General features: G+C 30.6%; 1 protein-coding gene across 1 annotated transcript; it reads left to right on the forward strand.

Moving 5' to 3' along the window:
* Positions 1–5,572: 5,572 nt before the first annotated feature.
* LOC111691257 (endoplasmic reticulum metallopeptidase 1) lies at positions 5,573–15,859 on the forward strand. Its single transcript, XM_023453917.2, has 11 exons — positions 5,573–5,774; positions 12,015–12,682; positions 12,745–12,947; positions 13,403–13,563; positions 13,640–14,023; positions 14,086–14,451; positions 14,614–14,757; positions 14,829–14,928; positions 14,995–15,097; positions 15,170–15,461; positions 15,533–15,859. The coding sequence occupies exons 1-11, from the start codon at positions 5,769–5,771 to the stop codon at positions 15,698–15,700; spliced, it is 2,595 nt and encodes an 864-aa protein (XP_023309685.2). The 5' UTR covers positions 5,573–5,768; the 3' UTR covers positions 15,701–15,859.
* The last annotated feature ends 407 nt before the right edge of the window (positions 15,860–16,266 follow it).

The following is a 16,266-nucleotide window of genomic DNA, read 5'->3' on the forward strand; positions in this document are numbered from 1 at the left end:
TAAGTTAAGGTGGGTTAAGGTTCCTTAACCCACTGATAAGCCAGGACAAGTCCTACGGGCAATTGGCCACCCGTACTACCACATTATGTTGTTTTCTGGGTTTGACCCTATGTCAAATCATTCCAAGAAATATCCGAGGAGTGAATTGACATCATTAACTTATAGCCCCTATAGACTAGAGGTACTGGTAGCACCTCTTTACCCTAGAATTACAATACACCAAGATGTGAGCCTTTAATTCAGAAAACATGCCCCGGGGGGATAATTTTAATGAAAAATGACATGCGTAAGGTTGTAGTATTGTCGAGTTTAAGATTTTAATTAGGACCTCATGGGTCTAACGTAGAGATGGCCAGAGGTCATGTAGGACACAAAAATTTTGATTTTTTTTAAACTTTTGTAAAATAAGAGAAATAAGGTTAACCTCAAAACTCTAACTTTTAATCACGAATAGTCCAGGAATACCGGACATCCTTAAATAGAATGGCTTGACATTCTAACATCGTACTCGTATGGGTACGAGGACACGCAATTACGGGTTCGCAGTTGCTCGACTCGGACATAAACCATTACTCTAAAAGAGTATGCAAAAGACTCTCTCTCAGAGAAGATAGACTAATAGCCAACTTGTATAAGAAAAGAATAAGATAAGAAGCACACCAACCATTTCTTAGATATAGACGATCCCAACTCAGCAAAACTAAAGCTGTCATCACAGGGCACTATAAAATTGGTAACCACACAATAAGACTAGGCTTACAGCGACTATTGTAGAAGCTGTCGAGTTGAAGAAGTGGAATCAATGTCACTGTCCTGCATTAGGAGTCATCCGACTGCGATATCTAGAATGATCGATTTCTTGATGACACCTCAGAGATACCATGAATTAGAATAGATGTTTAAGTTATCTATCCTTTATCAGACATTGCTATTGGTTTGATGTAACAAACTCGAGTCCAAGACTCCCTCTTCTAAGGTTTTCATATCTATCTGTCTCTGTCTTTAATGTCTCTCTACTGTTGTCTCTTAAAACAACTTTCAATTTCCTTTTCTTTTCTTCTTTCCTTTAATCACAAACGGACCAAACGGGCCCAAGTATGCATCTATTGCAGCCTAAACAACCAAAACCCTAATTTATGTTTTATATCAAAATACTACTTGTCACTACAATATTTTACTTTTTCTATAATATTTCCGATAAAAATGTATAAATTATTACATCAAAAGAATGTAAATAAGACTTCATTAGTAATTGTATTTTTCATAAAGTTTAATAAACATAATTAAATGGTAATAATATTAATAAACGATTAGATAAACATTTAATAATAAATAATTTCTTATAACGATAATCACTTCTTATAGAACTTAAGTATGACATATTCATATTCTATAAAAAGACCGAGTGACTGACTGAGTGATTGAATGTCTAATAATGTCATGTCCAAAAAAAAACGAAGAAAACTAATCGAATACATAATTAGTAGGTAAATAAATAATCGATTAAGAGATTAAAATAAAGTGTTAAATACGATTAAAGCACGTTCTTTGTAACAAACGTGCATGTTTTTAAATAGGAATAGTATTATGTATATGTTGCCATTTAAAAGTGTGTGATACACTGAAAGAAAAACACTTGAGGAATAATACAAAAGTAGTTTAGAGAAGATAACAAAATGTTTGAATATTTAGCAGGTGTTTTTTTTTGTGCGATTAAATAAGAAATTAGATTAATTTAAATTGAATTTAACAAAAATACTTAACCTTTGACGAATCAAACTTAAAGTATTTTTTCAAAGAATTAATGAAAAATTCAAAGTGTTTTTTTATAAACAATATTTTTAATATTTCTATTAAAGTCCAACACATGTTGGCTTTTGATTTATAATAAATTATAACTCAATATTTGTCTTACTATTTGATTTATCATATTTCACCTAAAAGTAGCTATAAAAATATTAAAATTTCTTTGAAATGTCTAGCAGATTACACATTTTTAAAAACATTATCATTTGTTGCAATTTAGTTTTTAAAGTTGTTGTTGTTTTTTTAACTTCTATTTAATGATTTTCTAATTTCTAACTAATGATAACGATTACTCACTCAGCGCCCTATCGCATACTTCTATTTTGTTTCAAGAATTGGGGGTTTAGCAAAAGTTATCGTTATCATTAAATCTAAGAGAAATACATAGTACCTACTTGTATGTATTTTATTTGAATATTATTTAGTATTATGTAGTCTGGAGATAGCGTTATAGATGTCATTTAGATCAATTTTACGATTATAGAAATTGATTATGATTAGTTATATTTTTGATTTTTAATTAAGTAATAAATTCTTGAAATACTTTTATAATGTATTTTAAGAATTTATTACTTAATTAATGTCAATCATAGAGAATGACCTAGAGTAGAAACTCAACTGTCATCTATGAATTATTAGATTGTTTAATGAATATACAGATTTTATAAATCTGTGGACTAGTGTAGGGACTAAATTTCGTATAGTGTATGTGACTTTGTTTTAGGAATAGCCTTTGGGCTAGTTTCATGACTGTGATTTTTAACTTAAACTGTATTCTAAGCACAGGAAAGCGTAATAAAAATACTCCGAAATTCTCTACAAAAGTAAGACTATTTCTACGTTCCCACGACAATTGGATCTCCACTTTGGAACGACCCGATTCTCAATCGGTCAAAGATTGTCAACTCGGAATTTTTTCCCCAGGGAAGAGCATCCAGTTACAGCCAACCTGTTACAACAACAAAATTAAGAATAAAGATCCAAGGTATCATCTCTATATGAACCTCAAAAGATACTCAAAATCTATGGTAATGAAGAAGATATTTCATAAGGGCACTTTACACTAAGACACTTTACGTACGTAAGGTCTAATGAAAAAGTTAAATAGAATTCCATCCGTATAACAAAAAAAGAGAATGAAAGTCGTGTGATTTATATTTTTTTAGTTTACACGATTGGTATAAAATAATAACAAAGTAAGATGGAAACAGCTGTTTCACATTTTTGAATGTGTTTACATAAAAATACAACCCTGATCTAATGCGACTTGCTTGATTTTTAAATCATTTCAAAAAAATAACACCCCATCCATATTTTCTTTCAATGAGTGATGGTTTCATTACATTTTGTATTTAGACGATCCTATCCGTACTCTTCTTTACAAAATTTTGACAGATGTGCTTAGTGGACATAAGGTATTATCAAAAGGATCCTGTCTATGTTTCCCTCAGAAAAGGCTCCAATGTAAATGATAGGAAGAATTCTTACAAAAGTACAAATATGTTATCGCTTTTCAATCTTCTGAAATAGCAAAGAGTTTAGATTGTTACAGAACTCAAAAAGAATCTAGGGTTCTATAACGGAATAAGTGAGCTAGAGTGATCTTTGATTGATAAATCCAGAAAAGTATGAGGGAAATTTTTACATCACATGTGGCGATGTGTTTAGATATTAATATTAATATTAATATTGAAACATTCCATTGTTACTCAGGTCCACCAGTGTTTCAACAAGAACAGATCTTCAGAATTTAGGGACCTACTAATGCTGAACATCTTATAAACCATTTTAGGATATTCTGCAATCCACAATTCTCTCCAATACGAAGATTCAATAGCTTTTAATAAAGTGATCTAGTGTGTAGTATGTATTTAGTTATTCCGATTCTGGAACCAGAAAAAGTATGACAGACAAGCCTTCTGTTAACAAAATTTACAAATATTGAAACATTTCATTGTCACTGTGGTTGCACAGTGTTTCAAGAAGAACAGGCCTTTGGAGACTTAATAGTGCTGAACATCTAATAAGCCTTTCAGGATATTGTGTAATCTACAACTACCAACAATAAGAAGAGCACTGTAATTTTTGATTCTGTAACGAAGAAAGGTATGAAGGACATTTCTCTATGTCTTCTGTTTCATGTCGCGAAACCTCTATCACGCCACCGCATAAATTTCTCAAAATTTAACTATTTCGAGAAATTTGATTAACACTCAGAGTCCTTGTAAAAGTACGATTCTATTTGCGCTAGACTTGTCGAAAGTCTTTCAGGATATTCTTAGTGGTTCGTAGAGTTAAGTAATAATTTTCAGAGGACGTTTCCCACGCCTCGTATAATTGTATCTCTCTATCTTCCAAGCACATCTATGAAACCGACTTCTTTCTATTCAAAGGGTCGTAACGTTGGTAATGAAGTACATATGTGTGAAAAATACACAGATTCTGCACTGTACAAAGTCTACAGTTATCTTTCGCAAGATCGTTAACACCCTCTGCACTGTAACCAATGTTAACGACGTAGTGAATAAGCCTTGTCAACAGAAATCATGCACGAAAACGGATAAAGAATTGATTTAGATCATGCAGCAATGCAGGATCTATTGGATCGAAGATCAGTGCAAGATCCAACTGATCAAAGCTTATTTATCGAAACTTTGAAATTTAGCGCATTAGTGAAGGTTGCAAAATATACATATGTAATAATGTTGATAGTGATCACTGAGTTCCATTTCGATACTTTTTTAGATTTCTACTATTTTAGTTACATTTCCAAACTTTTATAACTTCATCACTTGAGTCACAGAAACAGTGATACATTTCGAATTTTATACCTTAATTGTACATGTTCTCTTTGTGTCGATCAATGATTTATTCTTAATGTTTCGCTTGAATGCAAATTTATGGTAAATTTCATAAACATTTATGATAAAAAATAATTATTTTAAAAATAAAATCGATGTTTTAAATATTTTTTCTAGATAAAAGCTTTTCTAAAAACTTTCATAGGTAAAAAAACTCATTTTTAAATAAATAATTCAAAGTTCACATTAAACAAATAGTAATAGATTTTTTCGCACATTTATGTTATTTCTAAAAATCATCTTGTTTTTTATGATTAAAACATGACAAAGTAATAATAGTACATTGCTCTAGGTCGGCTAAAAGCCAACTAACTGACTAACAAATATCAGTAACTCACTCACGTTTTTTTCACAGAATCATAAAATATTAGGCCAATACTTTTTGTTAATATTACTTTTTTCTTTTGACAGATAACCTAACCAATAAGATTTTAGTTTAACATAACTATATATGTAGTAAGTATTATATCTTTAGCAACAAATCAACGTATGTTAAACATCAAACATGAAAAAGTTTATCAATACCTTATTGATAACTACAAGCTCATTACAATCAATCGAGTGAGTTCGCGCTTGAGTGTGTTCGCGTCCCGCCACCCCCAATCATCCATTCATATAACACTAATAATAGTTAGAATAAACTTATTTTTACGCCAATATTGTTTAGACGCACACACTCACTAACTAGTATTCAATTGCGTTTAATTGCTTTTATCATTTACGATATCGTAGCTTTTCGATAACATGAACCTTTACATTTACATATAAAAAATTAAAAATTTCAACTTTTTCCATATTTGAGAGAAATAAATTCTGTGAAAAGCGTCATTTGGATATGAAACTCGTGGCCTTAAAGACGTTTTGTTTTTTTTTTTTTTTTTGGGGAATTTAAGTGAAAATTCAAATTAAACGTTTAGAAAAATAGTGTAATTAAGAAAATATATACGAAAAATAAAAAATCCTTAAAGGATTTAAAACTCTAGACTAAACTAAACGTTTTGTCTGGGTGGAGTTAAAAAAGTCGGTAGCGGATTTTATGCAATTTTTTCACGCGTTATATTCCGATTTAAAGGATAATTATAGTGATTTGTGACAGCAATAATGGGTGTATGTATTAAAGAATTAATGAAAGTGAAAATAAATGGAAAAAATTCATTAAAAAACAACAAAGATTTACAAATTTATAAAAATTTAAAAATTTTAAAATTTACAAACTTTTTGGAAAATAATTTTATATTATTTATATAAAATTGAAAAAAAAAAAAAAAAAAAAATACCTTAAAGAACAACCTTGTGGTTTATTTGTTAAAACTATTAATATAGATTTAAATTAAATCAAAGCTTTTTTAAATAAAATATTTTTGACAAATACTAAACATTTAGGCATATCACAAAATTTTCTAACACATTGTAACACTAAATTTTAACATTAAACTAAAAAAATTATACAAATTGTTTAAAAACTATTATTTGCAATATGATTTCCTAAGGAAATAAACTAAAGCTAAAGTTGTTAAATCTTACAATGTTGTCAGAGAAGTGTTTAGAAAATGTCTAACAACTTACAATTTTTGTCTTGCAACATGGTCCGAAATACTTTTTCTGACAACGTTTCCAAAATATGTTCATACGATTGTTAGATATTTTTTGAACATTTTTCTGCCAACATTGTAAGATTTGACAACTGTGTGTCAGTCACAGCTTTAACGAATCGTTTGTAATTTCGCAAACAGTAAAAGATTATAAAACTTCAAAAAATTTGAATGTCTTTCTGTAATATTTTTTTTAATCTATTAAATGTTTATTTTAAACAGACTATTATTAGTCAATTTCGAAAACAATGGAAAGACAATATTAACAAAGTCATTTTGGAATTGTATCAGACCATTAATTAATTTGCAAAAAAAAAAAATAATAATTAAATTTTATTAATCATTTTTTTTTACAATGCGCAATTTACAATGAAATTTAATTAATTATAATGATTATCTATTAATTTTAAAACAAATATTTTCTCGTCAATAATAAACCGCTTGATTTGGACCTTGTATGTAAGATCAATATCCCTTCCTCGATTTAAACGTTAATACTGTTAAACGAACTATACATAATTTCAATCTCTATTTATACGATTCCATTTGGAAGTTAACAGGACCAGCAAAATAATTATAAGAAGTTTCTAAAAATGTAAAATTCTATTTTTTCGTTATTTGGAACATACAATTTCTATCCGTTCACGTTTTTAAAGATAAGCAAAAGTGATATTTGAAAAATAGAAATGATATAAGTATCTATTTTCCTAAAAAATAGCCGAAATTTCCTAATGTAATATTTACGTGTTTCACCTCAAGATCTTTAAAATCCTGTCAATGCGGGTCATATTGTTAGTTACATGTACTCAAATCGACTATATCATGAAAAGGTTAATAGATTTTTTGTGAATAACCCCACTAAAGGGCTGATCGTTATGTAAGGTAAAGTAGATTGGAGGTGATATTCTTAATTGAAGAATTTGGGATAATAATCTTTAACTTAGTGATGATTATGACACACCTTAAGCTGAAATATTAACGATCGATAGTGCGGAATGTCAGAATTATTGCCGATCGTCAGACTACTATTAAATCATTGACTAGTCTGTTTCACCACTTCAAAACTAGTTAATGAATGTCGGACGTCTTTAAAAAATAACATATTCAAGAATTTATATAAACTTCTTATTAAGGGCACCTGTAGTCATCCTTTAGATTAAGGGCACCTTTGGCAATATCATTGATGATAGGGCAACATCACATGTTATAAAAGAGCTCTGGATTGACGCATACATGAGCATACTTGCACGATCACTAGGTCCCTAAAATGAATGCTATCATTCATTTCCCCACATCAAAACTCATCCATGATTGTCGAACGTCTGTAAAAACGATAAGGTATTTAGCTTAAAATGAATGCAAATAGATCATCCTAACTGTTAAATCTTTAAAGATCTGTTATCATGCATTTTCCCACATCAAAACTAGTCCATGGATATCGGACGGTTTTAAAAATAATATATCGTTTAAATATATAAAATTTGTATAGATTAAGTCCAACTTTACCAATAGCATTGCCTAAGAAAGAGCTCAGGAGTTATGGTTACATGAGCATATTTGTACGATCACTTTGACCTAGAATGAATGCTAATAGATCAACCTAACAATTAGATCTTTAAAGAACACAGGCACTGAGTTAATCCGAATGGCGTCCGCCATTACTGGTCATTGTAGATTAGGTAACCATCCAGAAAAAAATTTCTAATAAGGTTAGGGAGGAAACTAAAAAACCATTTTTTATGCAACTTTGAAAACTACAAGACTCCATGCACTAAGGGCGTGTTTTTCTGATAAAGATAATCTTCTTTGGTTAAACCTGGTTTAATATAGGCTTTGTGTTTTTCAGTAAAGTTACCTATTATTTTAGTTTAACTGAGTGTTATTGGTTAATTAAACCTAAGTTATAAGTGAGAAAACACAATCAACAAAACAATTCGGAAGAAGAAAAACTTAATATTTTAAGTAAATAGTAATTTTCAGATTTCGTTTATTAATATTATTATTATTGTTTAAAATGTTTATTTATATTTTTCTAAAATTTTACATTTTACAAAAATGATATTTGCAAAAAACAGCTGTTTATTGTTTATACTTTTGACTAAACTAACTAAGTTAACTGATCCTAGATCCATAGCTGAAAAACACAATAATCGATGAAAGTACGCTGAAATTTGTCGCAAGTTTAAGCTAACAGCAAGTTAAGTCTACTTTAACTAAATAGTAAGAAATTCGCCCTAAAATATCTTCTTACAGACGATCTAAATATAGCAGAATTATAAAAACAAAATAAAACTACATTTTGGTAAACATTATTAAGTATTTTCCCGAATTACACGTTTTTGATAATTTTATAACAGAATATAAAACCACTGCTTCCTTATAAAAAAAGATCAAACGATTTTTTTTAAATTTACTTTTTTATAACAAAATAAAATTTCTGCTATTTATTATTGTACCACCATATAATAAACAAATTATGATAAAGCATTTTGCGGGACTTTTTATTTTTGTAATAAAATTTCTTTAGACTCTTTCACTATACCGATGTCATGGTTATAGTGAGTTTACTGGACACTAATTAGTTAGTGTGATTTCATAAAAACATAAAATATCTATTATAACTAATCAGTTATAGGTTAACTAAAAGGAGTCAATTGTTTTTACTTTTGTTTAACCTTGAGAGCTCACTACTCTTTTTTATCTACATTTTGTTTATATTCTTGCTATTTCTTAGGAAATTATGGAAGCTAAAGTTTTTATGTATATTTTAAAATATTTCTTATGGTTAATTGCTTTATAATGCCCTATTAAACGTAAAATAAAGTAAAAATAATCATGAATTTAAAAAATTATAAAAAGAAATAGAAAACAAAAAAAAAAACGATTAGATGTGGGTTGGTTAGATATAGTAATTTCCAAGTTTTGCTGTGTAATGAACAATTTCCTTCTGCTGGTCTTATCAATTTAAATGAAATTGTAATAAAACAAATTTTAGATATAAATCCGTGGGGGTATAAATTGGTAAAAAAAACATTTTAACCAATTTAGATATAACTACCAGGGGGTATAAGATAAATATTATTTTCATATTATTTAAAGGATCATAAAAATTTTGCAAACAACAAAAGATAAAAAAAGCGGTAAATTTTTATTGGAAAACAATTCGATTTTATAAACAAAAATTTCAAAATAATTGAAATTATAGTAAGTTCTGTTATAAATACTATGGGTCTTATTATTTAAATAAAACTGTTGATATAGAAAAAGATATCGATAAAGCGATATCTTTAACTGATATGTGCTGAAAATAGAACAACTTGAAATCGATCGATTATGATCATTACCTGCCATGAAAAATTTTATTAGTTCCACGACTAATTTTAGAACGCCTGATTGTTATTCAAAATGTTTAGCTTAGAACCTGGTTTTGTAGAAACGTTATTGAGTCTTCGCTCACTCTATGGAATGCTACTAGGGGTAGTTTTTTTTATCAATGATTTTTGTTCGAATTTAAGAATAGTTATAGAGAAACTTTAGTACAATTTTGGAATTAGTTCGTTGAAACGATTTTTGTTTAAAGTTTCGGAAAGAGTTGCAGAATTCACTTTTTACAACAGATGGTAAAACTGAAGCGAGCATTTGTGGCCATAACTTTCATAACGTAATCACCATCATCTCCCTTAATCTACGCTATTTTTAAAAGTTTTTGATGGTCAAGGAACACTCCAGCTTTAGGTTATGTATCAAGGGCATCTGCTTCAAAAGTTGTTCAATTGGGTCTATTTAAGTTGGTCCCGTTGTTTTACCCCAGTATTCGCATGAGTGTGTTCTAATATCACAACTTAACCTACCGGTTTCGTTTATGAAGCATAGGATATTCTTCAGACCTATACAGAAAGCTCCTCTCTGCTTGACAAAAAGTTCCATGCTTTCAGTCAACGCAGGGTAATACCAAAGTATATGCAATATTATCTCAACATCTTTCTCATTATGACAACTTTTGTAGTAGTCATTATATAAAAGGCCTAGTCTCCTCGTTAGTGCCTAGGATACAGTGTCCTATAACTACTGATACAATCGTTCTTATCTGCTCTCTTCGAAAGACTATGAGCAGTATTGTTACGAGAGCATTATGTAGAGGCTAAATAGACCTCGAGATCTGACAAGTGGTTTCACTAAACCACCTGATTGGAATTTCCCATACAGTTCAAAAAACAGTTTCTTACAGTTTGTGAGAGAGATACCAGTAAAGGCGTCGGCTTGTCGGATGAGGAAGTAATCCTCATACAACACCGCATCATTTATGGCTAATTCATAAGCTATACAGTTATTCTGACGTTTTTCGTTACCCATATTAGCGTTATCCTAGAATGTTACGCTATCCCATTTAGAGATAACCGTCATTCTTTGTTGAACTTAGATGGCTTTAATGTCGTATGAAGTTAGGTCAGTCAATATCTGAAAATGAACTTTCACCCATTTTGAAGACCCTGAATATTTCTACGATACTCAATAAGAATATGCTAGGAAATGATTCGACTCATGAATCCTTGCCTTATCATTTCCACTGGGAAAATGTAACAGGGCTTAGACAAAGTGATCTTTGAATACTATCAATTCATCCTGTGAAATACTATAACAAATCAATGTGGTTTCGTGATTAAACTTAATCTGTTACGGTGAACCAGCGGTCTGTTTAAAATAACTAAAATATAAACGGAAAATATGATCCCGAAAGTTGCTGTCGATCAATAAAAGTGACCTTAGAATACTAACTGAATTACTTGCTGAAAACGGCTGTTTCAGATACTACCAATCCCTACCGGGAAATATTATAACGAATCTTTGCTGTTTCTGTGGCATTCAAGAAGATCTAAAAGGAACTGTGTTTTCAGATAGCTTCAAGTAATTATGGGAAATATTATGAAGAATCTGAGGCTTTTAGGAAGAAACCCCCGAACATTGTCCATTACTGGGGCGTTGCAGAGTAGGATATTCAACAATGCCGGTGTAGTAATAATGTAAAACTAGAGTCAAAGAACTATTTCCTTAAAAATCCCGAAAGTTTTAAGTTTTGCTGTTTAAGAATTTGAATTAATTAATCATTCCTCTAAATCTTAGGTATTAAGTAAGAGATTTATAAACCCATTATTTATGCATTTTAATTTCGAGATATTACCTTCAATATTTCTTCCACATTTAATTTAAAAGATAAGGCAAGGAAATAAAAACCTGAAATACTACTGTTTCCTATATGCAAAAAAAACTGTCTCGAAAATTTATTATAGAAATCATAAAAGTTTTCTAGACATCTATGTTTGTTCTACTTTTAAAGAACTTTGACCGTAATTTGCACAAAATACGCATTTTATAAGTCTATTTTTTCAACAGTTACTAATTGGTTACTAAATTAAAATCAATAGTTTTAAAAAAAGTACTCAAGTAAAGTAATTTTTATACTATAATTAAACCAACAATTTCTTTTAATCAATGACATTTTGCTTTCAATATCTAGTCATAAAATTTCACCACTAATTGCAACTAATTATCAAATTTTTAATAATAAATATGTGAAAATGAAGCCCATAAAAAATGGCACATAAAAAACTTAAGCAATAGCTTTCATTATTTAAAAAAAATGCAATAAAATAACAACTAAAAGCGTGCAAACTTTTTACAATTATAAAAACAAAATAATGATCATAAATTTTATATGAATTTTACTTACCTACCCATAAATTCCATTTCCTTTCAGTTCAAATCAAAATATCATATAGATGTTGACTTTGAAGTGCCGAAAAAGATCAATTGGTATTATGCCCCCATATTTGGAGCATTTTGGTTTATACTTTATCTCTCGGTGGTGGTCTCACAAATCGATCATTTACCCACTGCTTTAAATCGCAAGGATGAGGAAAAGCATACGGATAGATTTATAGCTGAACGTGCTGAATTGGTGTTGATAGGTTTAGCGCGTATCGGTCCCAAAGTGGTGGGCAGTGTGGCCAATGAAGTCACAGCAGTGGAGTTTTTATTAAATGAAATTGCCAAAATACAACAACAGGCTAGTGATTATTTTGAATTTGAAGTTGATGTACAGGAAGCCACTGGCAACTATATGCATTGGTCCATGGTCAATATGTATCAGTCTATACAAAATGTGGTGGTTAAAATGAGTGCCAAAAATTCGACTAGTAATCATTATCTATTGATTAACAGTCATTATGATAGTGTACCTGGTAGTTCGGGTGCTGGTGATGATGGTTCTATGGTGGCTGTTATGTTGGAAGTTATGAGGGTTCTTGCAAAGTCTCAGGGCCCTTTAAAACATCCTATAGTGTTTTTGTTTAATGGTGCGGAAGAAAATCCTTTACAGGCCTCTCATGCTTTTATAACACAACATAAATGGGCCGATAATTGCAAGTAGGTGTTTATAAAGTATTTATAAATAGTTTAAAATATATAGCTAATGATTTTCTTTAAAGAGCTTTGGTGAATTTGGATGCTGCTGGCAATGGTGGCCGTGAAATTTTGTTTCAATCTGGTCCTGAAAATCCCTGGTTAATGAGATATTATCGTAATGTTCCCCATCCTTTTGCTACAACATTGGGCGAGGAAATGTTTCAGGCTGGTTTTATACCTTCCGATACCGACTTTCGTATATTCCGTGATTTTGGCTCTGTTCCTGGTAAATAGTTATTTTTTTAATTATTTGTATAGATTTTGTGAAAATATTTGTTTGGTTTGATCAGATGATCAAATTTAAAAAATTTTTTTGAAGACCTATGATATTTTCGGGAACCATATCTTGGATCATCTATTAGACATGGTTTAAAAAATTACTGAATGGTTATTAATATTGAGATCTAAATCTTGGACAATAGACCTTTCATTTGATATAAATACATAGTTTCTGAGATATATTCAAAATGTTTGTTTTATGGGATTGTTTTGAAAACAGTTCTACGAAGTCCCCAGATATCTTCAAGAACCAAATTTTGTTTTATTATTAATATATCTAGACCGATATGTTCTATAGATAGGCAATATATATCAAAAGACGGAAATTTCATTGACCTCTGTTTTAATAGAAATTGTATATAGATTATGAACTATTCTTATACAAACTTTTGTTGTTTTTAGGTCTCGATATGGCTTACATGTTTAATGGTTATGTATATCATACCGAATACGATCGTGTTAACATTGTGCCCAAAGAATCTTTGCAAAATACTGGTGATAACGTTTTAGTTCTAGCCAAGGGCATAGCAAATGCCCCAGAAATGGATGATCCTGAAAATCCGGTAAGTAGCAAACACATAAAGAACTTTTAAATAGACCTTTTAAACGAGAAAATATCTTTAAATACATTTCCTAAAGGACAATACCGAAGGACATGTTGTATTCTACGATTTCATGGGTTGGTTCATAGTATTTTATACCGAAAGCACGGGTGTTATTATCAATGTGGTAGTGTGTGTCATAGCAGTGGCTGCTATAGGCGTTTCCCTATTCTTTATGTCCGCCAGATCGGGTCTGTCATGGCTGGCTGTTTTAAAACGTTATGCTATTGCCTTTGCCATACAAATGGTTTCATTGTGTTTGGCAGCAGGTTTAACTGCTTTAATAGCTTTCTTTCTGGATGGTGTAGGACGTTCTATGACTTGGTATTCGGAATATTGGTTGCTAATTGGTTTATTCTATTGTCCCATGTTCTTCGGTATGGCCATATTGCCAGCATGCTATTTGGAAAAGACTAAAAGGGTAATTTTAGGAAAATTATAAAAAAAACAAAAAAACTTACTTTCTTTCGTCTCATTCTTTAGGATACCCTCAGTTTGGGTTTTCGCATCCAGTTGTTTATGCACTCCCATTGTTTGTTTTTGATTATCCTAACTATAGTTCTCACCAGTATGGGCATACGCTCCTCGTTTATGTGCATGATGGCGGTTCTATTCGATATTGCTGCTTTAATTATTAATTTAATTACTAAATGGCATCGTAAAGCCTATTGGTTTGCTATAGCTGCTATGATTTGCCAGATCTTACCTTTCCTTTACTATACGTCGATAGCTTATGCTTTATATATAACCTTCATACCCATGACTGGTCGCCAGGGTTCTGAGTCTATTCCCGATTTGTTTATGGCTGGTATAGCGGTGTTCATGACTGTGCAATTTGCCGGTGTTATCGTAAGTATTGTTCAGTTAAATCACGAAAGCTAACTTTTAGCTCTAAGCTTAAGACCGAAATTAAATGGTCGCTGTTGCGATAAAAAATTTCGGTTTCAGGATTACAAGCCACAGAAATTGAATAATTTAATTTTAACTTTGAAATTTTCCTAAACATTACAGATGCCTCTCTTTTTGTTCTTCCGTAAGACTCGCACAATCATTTGCACATTCCTGCTGATAACAATAGTGACCATAATTATTGCTGTTACACCAGCCGGCTTTCCCTATAAACCAAAAACTGCTGCCCAAAGATTTCAATTACTGGTAAGTACTTACTCAGTAATTTCAATCTTATCTTTCTTATTTTACAAAATTCTTTTGTATTCAAAATCCAGCATGCTTCACGTACTCTGCATGATGCCAATGGCAATGTGAGACTTAATCAAGCGGGAGTATATGTTTATCCTCAAGATCGTCGTATAGATAGTGTAGATGGTAAATAATTAAAACTTACAACTTTGTTAATTCTACAAATCATGTTATTAAATCTTAAACTTTTAGAGTACATTAAGGATATCGGTGAAAAACATAAAGTAAGCGAATATTGTGAAGCGGACATGTTTTGCGGTATGCCCCTATACAATCACAGATGGCATAAAGCTAGGTAAAGTTGAAATATTAATACCCCTCAACTAGAAGTTATTATTTTATATATATATTTTTTTTACTTTAACAGAGAAAACAGTTTCTGGATACCTATCGATGAATTTCCCATACTACCGGGCTCTAAACCCCAACTGACCTTAAAATCTCTCACTGATTCAGACACGCCCAGCCAAAAACGTTTTGAGTTTGAATTACAAGGACCAGATCATATGACCATTTTTATAGATGTAAAAGATGAAGCAAATATAATCAATTGGTCCTTTAATGAAACCATGATTAAAGAAAAATGGCAACCACCTTATTTTATTTACTTTTCCTATGGCAAAGACAGTCGAGCCTTAGTCTTTACAATAGATGTAGAGGTAAATTACATAGATAATATTAAGCTCTACAAGCTATGATTAATACTTATTTTTATTTCTTTCCATTTTAGAAATCATCTGAAAACTTTAATACTCCTACTTTAGAAATAGGCATTGGTGGCCATTGGATACATCACGATACTCAGCGTACGGAAAAATATCAAAAACTTATTGATGGTTTTCCAGAACATACCACTATTAGCGATTGGGTAGCCTCCTACGAAAGTTGGTTGTTCTAAATGTTTCTGAGACGTAAAACCTACTCGAAAATTTTATCATAATTTTTATTTATAAGTTTTCTTATTAATTGTATATAAACGATTTTAAATAAAATTTAAGAAAAATTTAATTAGCAATTAGTTTTAAGTGATATTGTAATGAACATTTTTAATGTTAATAGAGAATAAATTATTTTAAATAACTTTTCAACTAAAGGTTTTGTTATTGTAAATTTATTTAAGAAATCATTTGGTTTAAAGTCTGGACTACAAATTTGAACCCGAGAAATATAGTAGGAACTTAGACTAGACTATAGACTAGACTATAAACTAGACTATAGACTAGCCTAAAGACTAGACTATAGACTAGACTACAGACTAGACTACAGACTAGACTATAGACTAGCCTAAAGACTAGACTATAGACTAGACTATAGACTAGACTATAGACTAAACTATAGACTAGACTATAGACTAGACTATAGACTAGACTATAGACTAGACTATAGACTAGACTATAGACTAGATTATAGACTAGACTTCAGACTAGCCTATAGACTAGACTAGACTATAGACTAGACTTTAGA

This window comes from Lucilia cuprina, chromosome 6 (assembly GCF_022045245.1).
Source record: "Lucilia cuprina isolate Lc7/37 chromosome 6, ASM2204524v1, whole genome shotgun sequence".
NCBI lineage: Eukaryota > Metazoa > Arthropoda > Insecta > Diptera > Calliphoridae > Lucilia > Lucilia cuprina.